This window comes from Lutjanus erythropterus, chromosome 22 (genome assembly GCF_056507025.1).
Source record: "Lutjanus erythropterus isolate fLutEry1 chromosome 22, fLutEry1.hap2, whole genome shotgun sequence".
In the NCBI taxonomy this organism is placed as follows: Eukaryota; Metazoa; Chordata; class Actinopteri; order Lutjaniformes; family Lutjanidae; genus Lutjanus; species Lutjanus erythropterus.
The window spans coordinates 23,307,501-23,325,143 of NC_139338.1; the positions used below are offsets into that span (position 1 = coordinate 23,307,501).

The following is a 17,643-nucleotide window of genomic DNA, read 5'->3' on the forward strand; positions in this document are numbered from 1 at the left end:
ACTCATCAGGACTGTGTGGGTGTGGTTTGATGAAATTTGACTGACAGTGCTAGAAACATAAGCAAACAACGCCGCCCACAGCTGTCATCACATTTTAATTCAAATGTTGATAAATTCTCTCCTACACTTCCTTCCATTCCCGCCTCCCTCCTTCTCCCTTCTATTGACGATGTATCACTTCCTCGTTTTCTTCCTCGCACACTGATACATAACCATCCTCTCACATAACTCATTAGTGTAACACAATATAAGTCTGTAAGCTACTGCTGATGAAGACCTATGTCAGCAAAGCTGCACGATATAGTGAAAAAAAAATCATATTGCGATGATAAAGAGAGTGCATTTAAGCCCTGCCCATACCAGGGGGGACAATTCATGGCTCTCCATTGACTTGTACTGCATGAAAGTGTCACTTTCTGTCTGCTCGCAAACAACAGAAAAATGTCCAAAAGAGACTGTGTGGTGGGATGTGCTACCAACATGGTAAAAAATGCATAAATCAGAAAACTGAGGGATCCTAACACTCATTAATATGCCTTAGTTACAACTACTAATTAGTCCAGGCAATCTGTAGAGGTTGAAGCTGAGCTATGAAAGGTTAAATGAAAGTTAAATGATGATCTTACCTTCTGATTTGATCAAACAGATGTGTATTTCACTCAAAACTATTTCACTTCTGGCTATTCAGGGATCATTTCTCTTAGAAAAGCAAGTTAAGGAGAAGGGATACTGAGCTTTACTGGCAATATTGAGTTTGTCAACGTCACTTTTCCTCTGGTAGACACAAGGTACAAAAATAGTAATTTGACATACTGAAATGTAATGTTTTTAGCTTGCTGTAGTCGTTTTGTGGTCTTTTCTGGGCCTGGTTTCATATTTAGGTGTCAGTTGTTTTTCCCCCTGAGTGGGTTAGAGTTTTGACACATTGCACTCTGTCTCTATATTGACAAATATTGCAATTGCATACGCTTTCATTGAAAAAAAAAACTGTTAAAATCATGACAATGTGACATGTTTAGGTTTGTTTTTTGATTTTTTGGGGGAGGGGGTTCTTTTTTTTTTTGTTTTTTTGGATTAGCAGAGGTGCCACTAAAGTAGGTTAGGTTGCACTTTTGCTTCTTGATTATTATATTACATTATGACAGTTTAAATCTGATGGTCTAGTCATGTGATATTCAAGTTGTTTTTGCTAATCTCTTGGTACTGTATGGGGTTTTGACCTGACAGATGACCGGGTTTTTTATTGTACTATGGAGCCTTTTACACTTGTTGTATTGTGTTATATGTTCATGGGTATTTGTAAGGTGTGTGTGTGTAAAATTGTCTCATGTCTGAAGAAGGGCTTGCGCCTGAAACATCACACGGTGGTGTAGCAATAAATGTTTATGGGAACATTATCTAGTGTGTGGACTTTACCATCTTTGGCCTGTACCAAACAAACATGTTTTCTTACTTCTGGAGAACAAGATTTGTAGGCCAGCACTACAGTACTTTATTAAAACATTGTTTTGTTTGACATTTTTCCTTTATGAAAAAAATTGCAGCTTCTGTGATTTTTCACTTGGCTTTATTTCGATTTCAATAATATTTTGTTAAAATTTTGATTTGCACAAATTCTACAGTGTTCCTTAGATTATTTTTGAAGGAGACTGTATTCCACCCAAACAATGAGCCCTAAGGCGACTGCTTTAGTTGTTACTGATAGAAGCTAGCTGGACAGTTAAGAGATGGATACTGAGAGAGATGAAGATATGATCGGTACGGGGGTTGGCTCCTTCGTGAGGATGAAAGAGGTGATGTTGAAGAAATGAAAACACAGAGAAAAACATAAACATATAGACGACAGAAAAAAGGAAGAGGAAGTATAACCGGGTGAGAGTCAGAGACTGAAACATGCAGAGAGAGAGCTGACTGCTGACTCATCCTCTGACAGCACGGATCTGTCTCTGTCTCTCTCTCGTCACCCCAAAGTGCTGCTGGCAGTCGCTGCTCCAAGCTGTTCCCACTTCTCCTCAACCAAATATCTACAGCTGAACTCGCTGAAATGTGCTCTCATAACATGAATAATTAATTCACATACTAAATTAACACTGAAATCTAGTTCTCTGTGTGATGTAGCTGCTCCCTGCAGAGAGGGCTGTGTCATACAGAAGGTTGACAGTGTATTTTTGCATCAGTAGCCTTGTTTCCATGTAATTATATAAGAAGATTAGAAGAAGTAGAGGTCGTGAACAGGAAACAAAACCTTTTTTTTCCAACTGCCAATAAACCTCAAAGAGACAGAAGAAGAAACAAGAACTGTTGCCTTGACTGTCTATGAGAGGAAAATGGAGGGAGGTCAATTGGACAAGCTGTGATTATCATCGGAAACAGCTTCTTCTTCTGAGAATCTGAGTTAAATTTTCACTACATTAGAACCACCCACTGGTTTGTGGACTACTGTTTTGAGGCCTTGAGTCTGGCATTATGGGGGTCGCCATCTCGATTTTTAGCAACCAGAGCATGAGCAGTACTGATGAGACTGTGGAGCTGGTGGATGATGTAGAGCAGCGCTGTTTTGGCTCGTCTGTTCAGGAGGAAATATCTTCTCGTATTACAACTTAACTGTACACTACTAATACTTCAAAATGCACACAAAAATATGCTGATAGAAACAGGGCTAATGTCTGAAACTTTAGGCTTTGAATGTTAATAAGTTTCTGCTTTGTTTCATGTTGTTTTTAGGAAAGCGATCTCCCGCTCAGGCCTCCAGCACCTCGGTCCACCCCAACCATCCCTGCCTCCTGCCTCCAATGGGCCCAACAAGGACCTACGTACAGGCGTGGACTGGACGGTCAGACATGCACATACACTCAGTTTATTTAATTGATTAGTTAAATAATAATGATCAGATTTCTGTGTCTTTGTTTTCTGCTTTTTTAATGTGTATTCATTGCAGATATATTATTTTTTGCAGGATTTAACACACACAGACGTATGCACATTAAGTTAAAAAGCACAATGTACATCATGCACGAACATCGATATGGGTTCAAAATCTGCATGAAAAGACAGTTGTCCCTGTCTCCTCTGTCATTGTTCTGTCTGGCTGAGTCACTGAATGACATTTGGATTGTCATGCCGACAGATTTGTTAGCAGACTGGTTTCGACAGCCGTATGTTCATGTGGAAATGAAAAGCAGCAATTTTCTCTTGGGTTTTTGATCGCTACTGGAATATGTCTTGATAACTGAGCGTGGGAAAGAAAGTTTTATGCGTCAGGACTTTATGGGACGTGACTTTTTCTGGGCTTCTTTCACAGAACTTAATGGATTTCATTTACGTAACACCTCACAAAGCTTAAAACACTTTACCTCAAGGAAATGCCAAGTTGACGTGGACATGAAAGAACTCTCCATGTGATTGTAAAATTATTTCACCTTGCAAAGAGATGCAGAATTTCACATTTGTGCATTTCAGCTGTGGCACTCCAAAGCTAATATCTTGTATCTGTGATCTCTTACCTTTAGCTGTTAATCATGTTGAGTTTCAGTTTTTCAGAAAATCCACTGCACATTTAGCCATTTCTGTCTGTGATTAGCAAAAGAACAATCTAAGATCCTCTTAAGAGTGACTGCTGCCAACTTTACCTTGTTTGCAAAGGGCCCAACGGAAGACAGGCATGCTTCTATTTTTATCTGATTCAACAAGAAAAGAATGACCGTGACAGAGGGAGGTTTTAACTTGGAATCAGCCACATAGGTGCATTTTCAATTTGGAGCACACCGGGCCTTGAAAAGAAAACTAGGAAACAAGGCTTGTTGGGCACCAAAACACCAGCCAAAACACTTCAAACTCAAAAAATCAGTGTGATCAAGTTCAAAAACACTGGCAAAAGCAAGGGTGTCGCTGAGGGAGATTTAAAGTCTCTACAACTAATAATCTTTTGTCTTTCCATCACTTTTATTTCACCGTATAATTAGGCACTGGGTGAATCATACACCCATACTGAATAGTAAATAAATCGTGCTGTATTATTAATTGGAAGTTGTAAGTAGACAAACTGTTGTCGGCCCACATCTAAGATTCCCCTCTGGCTCTGTCTGCAGGGACACTTCCACCACGTCATCACTGGCCTTTAGCTCTCTGCACGACACACACACACACACACACACACACACACGCTCATATATAATCATTCTACTTAAGCACTCATTAATATACTCACAGGGGTTGATTTACTACGGCTCTATGGCCCCCTTTTAAGTGCTGATGAGTCAGACAGTGTTGTCCATATTCACCGTTCAAAGGTTTAAGCAAAATGACAGAATAGTAGCAGAACTTAGAACTGATTGTTTAAATGTATTTGGGCGTTCCTGCTGTATGTAGGATCACAAGAATGGTCATTAAAAGGGATTTACTGTGGCTGACTGACTGCTGTGGCAGAGGCAATTTTGGCTACGTTTTACCGTCCGAGAGGAGAGAGAGAGAGATTAGAAAAAGATTAGACAGCTTTGGCTCTTTTCTCTCATCACAGACAAGTTCTGTTCAGCCAGTTGGTCAATTATTATCAACACAGACGTATGACAATAAAAACAGCCAACAAGGAAAGGTATTTTTTTTTTTTTGTCCCTCACTTAGCTTCCAGGAAGATAAGCAATTAGGAAACAATCCAGTGCTGCAGAGCATTATGATCGGCATTTTTCACCAACATTATTTTGCTGCTGAAAGAGAACCAGCACATAATATTATACACAATATAAGGTGAGATCATTGTGACAGTAATTCAACATGAAAGCTGTTCAGTGAACAAAGTGACACCCATTTACATGCATGAAATCATTCACACTTATGATCTTATGTGCATAGGTGTGTGTGTCCACTTGAATCAGTTGCTCCTGTAGTGTTTTGATTAGCACCTTAGATTAACATGCACTGTGAAATTACCCACCTACTCAGCGGCGCCAATTATGTGCTTGACACTTGTTGACCGTTTCCACTACAGAGTGTTTATGTGCATATGGTTGCAATTTAATGTGACTGAAAATAATCTTGAGTGAGAGACGCACGAGGATAATGTGGGTTATTATATCATTATTCCCCTCTCTGTGTGTCTCTGTCCGTGTCTCTGCAGGAGAACGCGGTGAACGGGGATCACCTGTGGATGGAGACGAGTTGTTCAGGAGAACTCTGTTATCTCGGAGAGGACACCTGCCTGCTAAAGACCGCAGTGAGTAGTGTACACACTGACCACTCCTCTGTGTGTGTGTGTGTGTGTGTGTGTGTGTGTGTGTGTGTGTGTGTGTGTGTGTGTGTGTGTGTGTGTGTGAGATAGAGTGAAAGAGAAAAGCCTTGTAAGAACAGTAAAAAAAAAACACAAGGTCTTAAAGAGGTTTTGAACGGCTCCTTTTTACAAGAATTTCATTTTAGCAACATAGACCATTTTAGGTAATTCCAATAACATTTTATTTACTTTTATTTTGCACAATAGAAAACACATTAAAAATAGAGAACAGGGGTAAAACTGATGTGAGAGTGAAGCACTACAACCCCAGGTCCAAAAAAGTAGGGATGTTGTGTAAAACTTAAATAAAAACAGAATGCAATGATTCGCAAACACGTTTTAACTTGTATTCCATTGGATACGGTACAAAGATAAAATATGTGATGTTCAAACTGATAAACTTTATTGTTTTTTGTAAATATACACTCATTCTGGATTTGATGCCTGCAACACGTTCCAGAAAAGCTTAGGCAGGAGCAACAAAAGTTAAAATAAAAAGGTGATGTTAACACGGTGGCAAACATGCTCCTGTCCCAACTGTTTTGAAACGTTACAGACATCAAATTGAGAATGAGTGTATATTTACAAAAAACAACAAAGTTGATCAAGTTTGAACATTAAATATCATGTCTTTTTACTGTATTCAATTGAACATAGGTCTCAAATCATTGCATTCTGTTTTTATTTACGTTTAACTCAATGTTCTAACTTTTTTGGAATTGGAGTTGTAGACGTTTATCAAAGCAGAAATCACTTTAATTGAGAATCGATGACTTCAGAATCAGCAGCAGGTAATATTTAATGTCCCCAGTGGCAGCTTTTCAAAGCTTGTGAATCGTTGGCTGATCTGTTGTTGGCCAGGTGTCTAAACACAAGGCAGACACTGGCCACCAGCCAGGCATTACATAGAGGAGATAAAGTATAGTCACAGTATTGCAACAGTGGTATAGTTTGTCTTTCTCTACCGTTGATCAGGATTTCACATCATATTGGACAGAAAAATGAACTAAAATCTTTCTGTTTAGTAGAAAAGTGTGATTTCAGTGCAGCTAAACATGCTAGTAACTCTTTTAATGTTTGATATGTTGCATAAGAAGCTTTTTTCACATAGTGACATGATTGCTCAGTATTTTAAAATGTCATAAAATGCGTGAAATTCGGTCTGCTCCAACTCTCAAGTCAAACCATGGTCACTCGTAGTTCGTGCACAGTGCGGGTGGTCCCAGCGGTCCGGAAATGAAGCGCATTGCATGCATTTGGTCTTCTAAGCAGTCTGGTAATTTAGCGTTATTTTAAACAGGATGCCTCTTTCTCACTCTGATGAACCATGTCTACAAAGCAGCAGAAGAAATCACTTGGAAAACAGAGTGAACTTTCAAATTAAGCATGAGTATGCAGAGCTGAGTGTTTAAATTACAGGTATTATAGACCCTCTCTCCATCCTCACAGCGCTTTAAATGGAGAGCTGAGAAATGACCTTTAATACTGACAATCATATAATGACATACCTGTACATTTTCACTGATGGTATGTAATTACAGCGCTCGTAGTTGTACAAGAACATACTGAGACTGCTGCCATTGCGGTTGAGCTGCAGCAAAGATAAATTCACTATAATCTCTCTCTGTCACAAGTTTAATTAGATAAGATTTCCATAAGCGCTGTGTGCTTTTGGCTACATAAAAGGACAGCTTGACCTCGGTGGAATCTCAGATTGCTCAGACGAGTCATGGTTGACATGAATAAGCATAAGCAAATACCTGTGTTCGGTTATATATGGCTGATTTAGTCTTAGTCATCAAGGAGAAACCTGGCAGTCTGAAGGGTGCTGCTGCAGAGGCTTTAAATGCAACACTGAAAGTCATGTGAGATTCATGCTGTGGAAAATGAATTCTCACAGTAGTTTCCAGGGAGACTGTTGAGGGACTGCTATGACCCGCGAGCTGAAGATCACATGACCTACAGAGACGGCCAAATGCTTCTGGACTTATGGACTATTTTGCAGTAGCCTTGTTAGTTTGGCTTTTGGGTTGTGAATAAGACATTTAACGACATCATCTTAGACTGGGAAACACTGATTAACATTTTCACATTGACAATCAGTTATGAAGAAAATAAACGACAGATTAATCGACTATGAAAATAATCGTTTGTTGCAGCCCTACATTTTATAATGTCTTGTGGTTGCGATTGGTTGACTAATCGAGAAAATGACTCAATATCTAACTCATACTTAATTACTTGTTATGCAGTAAAACATCCTTGACTTCTCTCAATTTTGACCTCTGTGGGCGTCAAACTGTTATTTAAATAAAACCATTTGAAAAGTTTAGAGGGGGAAAGTCTCTCGTTTTTGGTAAACAATGAACAATGAACGTATCATGCTTAAAATATAAACTCATCTATATGCTTTATATGTAAAAGCTTAATCTTTGCAGATCGTATTGGTGAAATATTGCTAATGTATTGAATGTATTTGCTGCTTTTGGACCAAGCTTGCTCTCTAAAATGTACACACGATTACCTACAATTACCTCCAGGCCTTTAAAGACTTCTTGAATTAGTGGAAAGGCTAACGTCAATTCTGTCATCAACTACTGCAAATGTAACCATGGCTACAAAAAGCCAACGTGTGGTTAAAGGTCTGCCTGTGCTGCTGCTGTCATTTACTTGTCCAAGATCCATCATTCCTCTACATGTTAAAGAACATCTCGAAAAGGAACATCTTGCTCCCTTAATGTCACTTATTTATTGATATAAGAAGATTTTGCGGTGTATCATTTTCATCATGAGAACATTCAGAGCCACCGGCGATGAGATCTGAGGGTCAGCGTCTGTTTTTTATCTGCCATTAAGTGTTTCTCACTGTGACAGTCGAGCGTGATTATTGACCCACTGACCGCACCATTATCTGCTGTCATATTATTACCCATAATGAGTTGTTTATGTGTTGTAAGAGCAAGGGCAGCAGAGCAACCTTATTTATTGAAGGCAAACAGCACTTTGGCTTGTTGAATGTTTGCCTATTATTTTTCACTGGTACTCACACTGTGTGATAAACGGCCGGGGTTATCTCTGAGCCAAATCAATACAGTTGCTTGTTTGCTCTTGTTCTTACACACTCACACATTTACTGTTTTCGTCAGCCGTGTCAACATAAGAATACCATGTTTTTGCTCAGTAATTAGAACATTTTGGGAAATATGCTTAAAATGTGGTCATGTGTTTCTTGCCAATGGTAAGATGAGAATATCTATACCACTCTTATTGTCTGTACACTAAATATCAAGCTACAGCCAGCAGCTAGTTAGCTTAGCTTAACATAAAGACTGGACACACAGGGAGACAGTGTGCCTACAGCATCTCTAAAGCTCACTAACTCAGTTATATCTCTTTAGAAATGTTTAAAGGTGGGTTTTCTTAGACAGAGCCAGGCTAAGCCATTTCTCTCTGTTTCCAGTCATAATGCTAAGCTAAGCTAGCTAACCATCACCTGGCTGTAGCTTCAAAATTAAGAAACACACACAAAAGTGGCATCAATCTTCTCATTGAACTCTTAGCAAAAAAAGGAATAAGTGTATTTCCCTTTAAGTTTAAAATCTTTCAGAGGCACCAACAATGTTAGTTGTCATTTTACCTCGCAGAACATGGGAGTTGCTCGTCTACCGCTGCCTTGTTCAGGTAGTTTGTTTGTGTTATTGTGTGACTTAGGTGAACCTGAACTAACATTTTAAAACACAGAAGTCACACAGCAGTTTGTTGCTTAGCTTCTATGCTGGTACTCGTCTCTGCTTCTCCCAACTGGGTGCATGTTCACTGAAATCTACTGTAGTTAATTACAGTGACCATGGATAAATACTCATACAACCCCACTTTAAATAATCCAAACTATCACTTCAACAACCAGTTAATTTATTGCCAACATAATTCCCTTTTCATCATTTTAAGTGATGACAGGTACGGAAAAATAATTGCACCTCCAAAATGTCAAGGTATCTCTTTTCATGCCAGGAGTGTCATTGTTCTGTTAACGCTGTTAATAAAAGGCTGCTAAAGCTTTTTAAACTGAATGAGAGGAGAACTGAATGAATGTTTGGGTACCTTTAACACGTCTTTGTGTGTGTATGTTTTGTGCTTTTATGTGTGTGTGTGTGTAACTGGGTGTGCAAATCATCATCAGTGAGTATTCTTGCACTTGTTGTGTTTGTAGTGTGTTTGTTGTTCTCACCGCCCTCTGTGCTGTGTGTCTGTTTTCTCCTTTAAGAAGTCGGCCCCCAGGAGGAAATGTGCTGCCTGTAAGATCGTCGTTCACACCGGCTGCATAGAGCAACTAGAAAAGGTATCTCTTGCTCTCTCACACACACACACACACACACACACACACTTAATCTTACATTTTAATGTTGACGTGCTATCATTGTTAAAAGTATTAAATTTCTTTTCAGCCTGACAGTTTTTTGTGAGAACTGAATTCTCCGCAGCGTTGTTGTAAATCAGTTAAACCACATTTAGGCTTAAAAAGAGCAACTTGCACCTTACTGTTGCAGACTGAATGTGAAATAACTTCCAAAGCCAAGATTAGACTCAGAAGCCACTTGAGAGCCCACAAATAGATCAACAGAACGAAGAGCATCATCTTCGACCTCGAGGGATAACCACGACGACGATTGTAGTTCTTCAAAGTGATGCTGTATTAAACACTTAAAAGTCTGTGTACACATGCTTTTTGTCAGATTTATGAAGCTGGATCTTAAAAGGTATTTTTAAGTCAAATATCCAAACTCATTCATCAAAGGTAATTCAATATTTTAAAACATTAAATGCAAAGCAAGTGGATAACCAAACAATATAATTACTGCATACTAAATAAAAATCAATTGTGACTCTTTTTAGTTTGATACGCTTGAAAAGAAACACCAGTTTAAAGATACTACAAGGAACTTTCATATTCTATTAATTAATTTTGGAGGTCTCTGTGGACAGAAGTGTCAATGCTCCCACCGTAATTACCACAAAATATAATGTCAAAAATCAAATTATCTTAAGACACCTCCTCCTACTTCTTTCTAACTGGCTAATGTACTCATTTATACTCCCACAGACAGTCATAAATAGATTGGACATATGTACATACGCACTGAATCACTTGTCGGCATCTCGATAGTTCTGCCTGCTTCACCACTCAGTAGACCTGTCAACAACGAGAACAGAAGAAGGACTGTTTCACCCATTATGACGCATCTGTGAGGTTCTTCAGCAACACAAGAGCTGCTGTCATTATTGTTTGATTATTGGAGTCTGCTCCTTATATTTCATATTTTCTTTATAGGGTTGGACAAGAAAGATGAGAGATCTTATTTCCATGTTATATACACGTTACCTACCTGCTTATCATGGATATTCTGTTTTAAAATTATAGTCACTGCCCCAGTAATAGAAGCTCGTTGTCGGTCCAGGCTCTATGCATCCCTTGTTTTAAAAATAAAACCTCAACTTAAGTCAAATTACCAAAATATTGTAGGTCAAAGCATTAAGACTCAAATGTATGTGGTCTATAGGTACAAATGTCAAAAAACTGTGTTTGGTCCAAACTAAAGCAAGGACTTTTTTTTTCCCCGACTTTGCGTTGTTAACTATACTGGCACACTCCCAACAGTTTTGTGTGGGGGATTTGTCAATCAGTGGCTGAGCTGGCAGTCATAATGACTGAATCTGAAATATAACCAAAAGATATGGGCAGTCTAGAAATAATAATAATTCTTCTCTTAATACATACAATTACGGCCCCTACAACTGTGGTCACACTTAAGTATCATTGCATTAATGTATATGACGTATTAACAGTTGTTTTCTATTCCAGCCTTTAAATATTCATGCCACTCTGGTACAGAACCAATATTCTTTTGGACTAAAACTGACATTATTTGGTGTTTTGTGCCAATATTCATGGTTTGTTTTTGTTTATTTTTTGTCTCCCTCTAGATTAACTTCAGATGTAAGCCAACGTTCAGAGAGGGAGGATCGCGGTGCCTCAGAGATGTAAGTGTGTGTGTGTGTGTGTGTGTGTGTGTGTGTGTGTGTGTGTATAAATATGTGAGAGGAGAAGAAGAATCATTTTTACATGACCTGTTTACACTCTGTGTGAAAAGACGGCATGAACATTTTTAGCATTTCTCTGTTTGACAGCAGAACATACTGAGACATCACTGGGTCCACAGACGAAGACAGGAGGGGAAATGTAAACAGTGTGGAAAGGTAAGTCAAGTTAAATGTCAAGTACACACGCACACAAATGTTATTTATTGTTACTGTTCATACATAAATACTTGCATGTATTTCTTTGTGTTTCTGCAGAGTTTTCAGCAGAAATTCTTCCACAGTAAAGAAATCATCGCCATCAGCTGTTCCTGGTGTAAACAGGCTGTAAGTAATTCATCCTCTGTATTTATAACGTCTGAGTCTAATGTGAACTTTGCTAAAGAAATAGTGTTAAACATCCAGTAGTGGGAGAAGTATTCATGAGGCTCTTATTGACACTCAGTGTATTAGATAACAGTGGTTTAGAGAAGCAGAGGGAAGTACCGGCAAGTAAGCTAACCAATGTACTGCTGTGGATACTGTCAGTAGTAAAATGTATTTTAGCCACCTAAAAAAATCAATATCAGTTGAAGTGTATGCTATATTTAAAATATTTTCACTACCTTGCCATCAGACAGGCCTGTCATATAAGCCAAATATTGTCTCCATGTGTGAAATCATAAAAACCTCACAGAACACAGGAGTTGATGGTTTACTGCTGGCTCTTGTTCTACGAGGTAAAATTATTCAGAATTATTTTTGGCTTAAATATCAACAGTTTCTAGTCAGAAAAGGTAACTGTTTCATTGCTTAGCTCCTTCCTCTTGGCTTCCCCTAAACTGGGGGCGTGCCAACTGGCATTTACTGTAGATAATACACTGACTAAAGTGAAAGTAAAGGCCAACTTTATTGTGACATTATACAATTACACCAAGTACAATTGTACAGTCAGTGGGCGGCCAGTGTACAGGACCTGGGGACGCTGTATTACTTTGACTGCATTTTACTTCTCAACCTGCGTAGGGTTTTGCTAATTTAAAGTACTTTATATACTGTTGGGTAGTTTAATTTATGGCAGTGCATCACATTATATAAGATCAGATCATCATTTGCCGTGTTCGCAGCTTTGTGAGAGTGCATTTTAGTGAACATACAGTTGATGATATATAAATAAGATAAATAAGAAAAATAACAAAACGTTTGTTTTTTTTTGTTGCAGTTCCACAATAAGGTGACGTGTTTCATGCTGCACCAGATTGAGGAGCCGTGTTCACTGGGGGCCCACGCTGGAGTCATAGTACCACCCTCCTGGATCATCAAAGTCAGGAAACCACAGGTGTACACACACACACGCACATATAGACACACAGACACACACACTCCCATCACAGGAATCCCTCACCAGTTAGTCCACTGGTTGATAAAGTTCACTGGCTGTCAGTTTGTGATGGTAATGAGGAACGACTTTGTCGGATCTAAATATAAAACGCTAAAAGAAGGCGTGTGTCAAAAACTGTATGTATGTGTGTGTGTGTGTGTGTGTGTGTGTGTGTGAGAGAGAGAGAGAGAGAGAGAGAGAGAGAGAGATTTTTGTCTGTGATTTGATATGAGCTGACACATGTCTGATCTGTCTGAGGGAACTCTGGGTTTGTGTTTCTGTCATTACACACACACACACACACACACACACACACACACACACACACACACACACGTATATCTCTCAGTCACATCACATGCTTCATTGCACTTTTAATTACCATCACAAGGGACATTGTAACAGCGAACTAACCGTTGAACTCTGTGTGTGTTTCTGTGTTTGTACCCCAGAGCTCACTCAAGAACTCCGCCAGGAGAAAAAAGCGGACATCTTTCAAACGAAGGACGAGCAAGAAGGGACTGGATGTAAGTAACATGACATGACAGAGAATATTGGTGAATATAGATGGTTCAGATTTTTGTATTTTAATTATTCATGTCCAATCATTTCAGCATTTTGTATTATATACTGCACTTGTAGGAGGGCTGGGCAGTATATCTATGTTATATTGATATATTGATATATATTTGTCTACTATTTTAGCAGGTTTATTATCCGTCTTTACCACTGTATTAAATGTCAATATCAAGGTATTTGTTCAAAAGTATTTTAATATTTGATTTTGTCCATATAGCTCAGCCCTAACTTGTACATGTGAATTTAGCAAATTAATTTTGCACATCTTTCTTTTGTCTAACTTGCAGTCTCTCCCTCTCCTCCTCTCTGTCTGTGTGTTTTCTTTCTTCAGGAGTCTAAATGGCGTCCGTTCATGTTGAAGCCTCTCCCCTCACCTCTCATGAAGCCCATCTTGGTGTTCGTCAATCCCAAGAGTGGAGGCAACCAGGTCAGCAAGCTCGTCTCATTTGGACTGGATTTAGACTTTAAAACAGAATTCACAGATAGTTATGTGTGCATCCCATTTATTTCAACCTGTGTGACTATTTTCTCTACGTCTGTAAACAATTTTAATTGCAGGAAGAACATTCTAAGTTTTTGCGTGACACATCCCTCATGAAATTATTCACATTAACATTAACATACAACAAAACAATTAATCCTCCATCATATAACAGCACAATACGACATCATCAAAGCGTTGACATAAACATCATCTAAACATACGCAAAAACATAAACCTTCCACAAATAACACTCTGGGAGAAAGAAGAAAATTCAAATACACAAACACAACCCCCTAAACACAAGACACAATACACAAATCCAAACAAAACAAAAATCTACGTCAGCATCCATCAGTGCCAAACTCTTTATTTGATCCTGTTCATAAACAAAGTCTACAATAGAATAAAGCCTGAGGAATTTATCATAGGTGACTTTTCTCCTCCTTTGCAGTGCTTTAAAAGATATTCACAAAAAGGAAAAATGTTATCAAGAAGATCTGACATCAACATGTTCTTGCATTCAGACATTATCAGATTTTAATAAATGAGGACTTTATTAATTTATACCTCCACCCTATGGGTCTCAACAGTGTGTCAGTGGCTCATTTATTTGCGCTCAGGCGTCAAATCTCAGCCTTCATCAGGCTGTTTGAGCCAGTGGCCTACAGGAGTTATTACAATCTGCCAGTGACAGAACATTTAATTAGGAAGACGTCAGTTTGAAACAAGATTAGTTTTATCAGATAAGTTTAGTGAAAAACGTCATTGTCGTCATTATAATTTTCTGCTGGATTTTTGGTAGCAATCATAATTATAGGACCATCCACAGCAAAAACAATGCAGTTCTAACAGGGTTTAAGACTGTACAAACCATGCTAATCCTTTTTGACTTGTATTCAATTGAAGAGATTGAGAAAGTCCAAAAAACACAAGAACTGCAAAGGATTTATGAGTTTCACCTCTTCAATCTATAATATCATTAAAATATGCAGAGAATCCAAAACGAAAAACCAACACTGAATTCCTGTGAGCTTTGACCCCCTTTGACCCCCTAAAGTACAGGCTCGCCAACACTTTGGAAAACTTTTGCCAGTAAACTCAGTTTGTCTGAATCTGCAAATGCAAATTAAGACTCTGTCATGCAAAGAAAAAGCCAGATATCTATAAATGCTGCAGACTTCATCTGAGATGGACACATTTTTTTTTTTCGTTTGTGTCAATATGCTTACCAAGTGGCTGCCTTGCAATTCTAGGTGTGGGTTTTAAATAAATATTGGTATGTTAGGAAAAACCTTATACTGTATTTCACTCTGTGTGTCTCTTTAGGGTGCCAAGGTGTTACAGATGTTTATGTGGATCTTGAACCCTCGACAAGTCTTTGACCTGTCACAGGGAGGACTGCGAGAGGCGTAAGTACCCTGTCAGGCTTTTATTAACACATTGGGTTCAAGTCAACATGACATTCTGACTTTGACTGCCAGGAATAGACAAGCCGCTTCTAAAGAAGAGTTCATTATTGGATAAAGAATGCACTCGCAGTGAAACTGTGTTTTCTATATCCAATTTAATCATAATGTTCAACTTAAATCATAATTTAACATCACAGTATTATTACAATGCACCGCCGGGGGAAAGTATTCTATCTTCTCACTTTAATTTTAGTCATTATCCTTGCTTGAGCAATTTTCATGAAACTTGGACCGATTACACCCACTCAACAGCAATCAGCACCGCTTTCTGCTGAAAAAGCTTCTTTTATACTACAACTGTTCTGCTTTGTGCACTCTGTGAATCGTCAGGTTGGAGTTGTATCGGAAAGTGCCAAATCTGAGGATCCTCGCCTGTGGAGGTGACGGCACGGTGAGACTATATCCCCTTGTAATTTATTTCTATTACGTGTATTTTTATGCTGAATCTTATACATTCTGTGTATGTGCCTCTGTAGGTTGGGTGGATCCTGTCCACATTAGATGAGCTGCAGATGAACCCCCAGCCTCCGGTCGCTGTTCTTCCTCTGGGAACAGGAAATGACCTCGCGAGGACGCTCAACTGGGGTGGGGTGAGTTCCTAGCCTTGACTTCTGAGAGCGGCAGGACGTCGCAGTTTCTCCTCCCTGTAGTTATTCATTCACACTAATCTGTTTAATGACACATCATGATTCAAGTAAGTCAGATGAAAGCGTAATTATCTCTAAAGGGAAAATGATATTAAACTGCAGCTAAGAAAAATAAAATAACAACAATAGTATTTCTAATATAACTTAAGCAGAAATATGTAAATAAATTTACAGTAAAGTAAACAGAATATCAAAAAGCAAGACAAGTATGAAAGAATGAAAATATCTAATAAACAAATGTAAATAAATATCTAATAAGTGTATGCATTATGCAAAATGTGGACAAACATTGACATCCAGTTAAAATACATCCAGTATTTCCCTCTCCAACACCTCTGGGAGCTACAGAAAAACCCACCACATTCCAGGAAGATTACGACAGTGTTTTTCCTGTGCAACTCACCCTCTAAACCCTGACATTTAGCCCTTGTCTGACCTCTCCAAGGCACAACACATCAGGTAAAGATGACACAGTCCTTGTAGAAGTACCATGTAATTAATTCTATCCTGTGTCTGCTTTGTATTTGTGCTGCATCCAACATTTTCTCTTTCTTTCTTTCTTCTCGTTTGACCACATTAGTGCAACACAAAATCACAAACACAAAAAAAACAGAAAATAGAAGCTCTTTTCAAACACTTCCTGCTATGGGAAAGCATCACAGCAGTGAGACCTCTCCCAGTGGGTTTTATTGGAATGAAACACTGGATTAGATGTTTAAGTAGTTTATTTTAGATCCAACATAGGTTCTGGTATATAGAATATAGCAATAAGCCACCAAAGGCTTAAAGTGATTTTAGAACAGCAAGCTGCTTTGTTAGGCATGACGCTGAGTTGAGCGCCTGACAACACCTGTAAACCACAGCCATGCAAATGATGATATGTCACAACCTTTTTATACTGCCTTCAAGCGCAGGTTCAAGTATCTACGTTTGGATCACGCTGATACAATCACTGAACCTTTGCTACCTTATCGTATATGTGTGACCACAAGTGACAACAATCTCTTTATGAAGTGCGAGGCGCCAAGTCAGGCTTCTGAAACTTATAAAAGTAAAATATAACACACAATCCCCCTGTAGGAGGGCACTTTGGGCTCTTGCAGTTTGTTACTAAAATAAGGTGACGTGCTGAAGCATCAAGAATCTGCCCCTTGACACACACACTCGCATACACGCGCATACACACACGTTGCGTAACTGTAACACAGAAGAAGAGACCTTTACAGGCACCCACATTCTTCCATTAGGCTTTTCTTTAGACGAATTATGTGGGCTTGTAGCAATGATAAAACACCAGATATCTTTCTGTATGAGTCAAAAGTCTGAGTCAAAACCTGAAATGGTATTTAATTTATTTTACATTGCATTGCAACATGTTCTGATTCTTTAAGTATTTAGTAAATCATTTCAAAAGCTATATAAAGATACCATTTTATTAGCATTTTATTAGTGAAGCAGCATTTATTATTTTCCTTATTGATTAATCTGCTCATTATTGTTTGATTGACCTTCAATTTCCCAGTTCTTCAAATGCTATTTTTTATGACCAACAGTTCAAACCCTAATGATGTATAAAGTTATCTGTAACGTAAACAAAAGAAAAGCAGAAAATTCGTTCTCTGTAGTTAAAATAATGCCAGTTTAGTGTCTTTAGTCTCTAACCGAGGACATGTGAACGACTGTGGTGTCTCTGGGTTGCAGAGGACGATGTAGAAAAAAGTCCTGATACAGAGAGAGACAGATGC

The 17,643-nt window shown here is 38.6% G+C and overlaps 1 protein-coding gene across 3 annotated transcripts in view; it reads left to right on the forward strand.

The window, feature by feature from the left end:
- Positions 1 to 17,643, forward strand: part of dgki (diacylglycerol kinase, iota) — an 82,997-nt gene that overhangs the window by 41,668 nt on the left and 23,686 nt on the right. For all 3 annotated transcript variants that reach the window (XM_084710943.1, XM_084710944.1, XM_084710945.1), the window contains exons 2-13: positions 2,725 to 2,833; positions 5,114 to 5,209; positions 9,528 to 9,602; positions 11,246 to 11,302; positions 11,450 to 11,518; positions 11,618 to 11,686; positions 12,561 to 12,677; positions 13,172 to 13,246; positions 13,630 to 13,725; positions 15,109 to 15,191; positions 15,582 to 15,642; positions 15,728 to 15,841. In XM_084710943.1, coding sequence (XP_084567069.1) covers positions 2,725 to 2,833; positions 5,114 to 5,209; positions 9,528 to 9,602; positions 11,246 to 11,302; positions 11,450 to 11,518; positions 11,618 to 11,686; positions 12,561 to 12,677; positions 13,172 to 13,246; positions 13,630 to 13,725; positions 15,109 to 15,191; positions 15,582 to 15,642; positions 15,728 to 15,841 — 1,021 coding nt within the window. The remainder of the gene's footprint in view (positions 1 to 2,724; positions 2,834 to 5,113; positions 5,210 to 9,527; positions 9,603 to 11,245; positions 11,303 to 11,449; positions 11,519 to 11,617; positions 11,687 to 12,560; positions 12,678 to 13,171; positions 13,247 to 13,629; positions 13,726 to 15,108; positions 15,192 to 15,581; positions 15,643 to 15,727; positions 15,842 to 17,643) is intronic.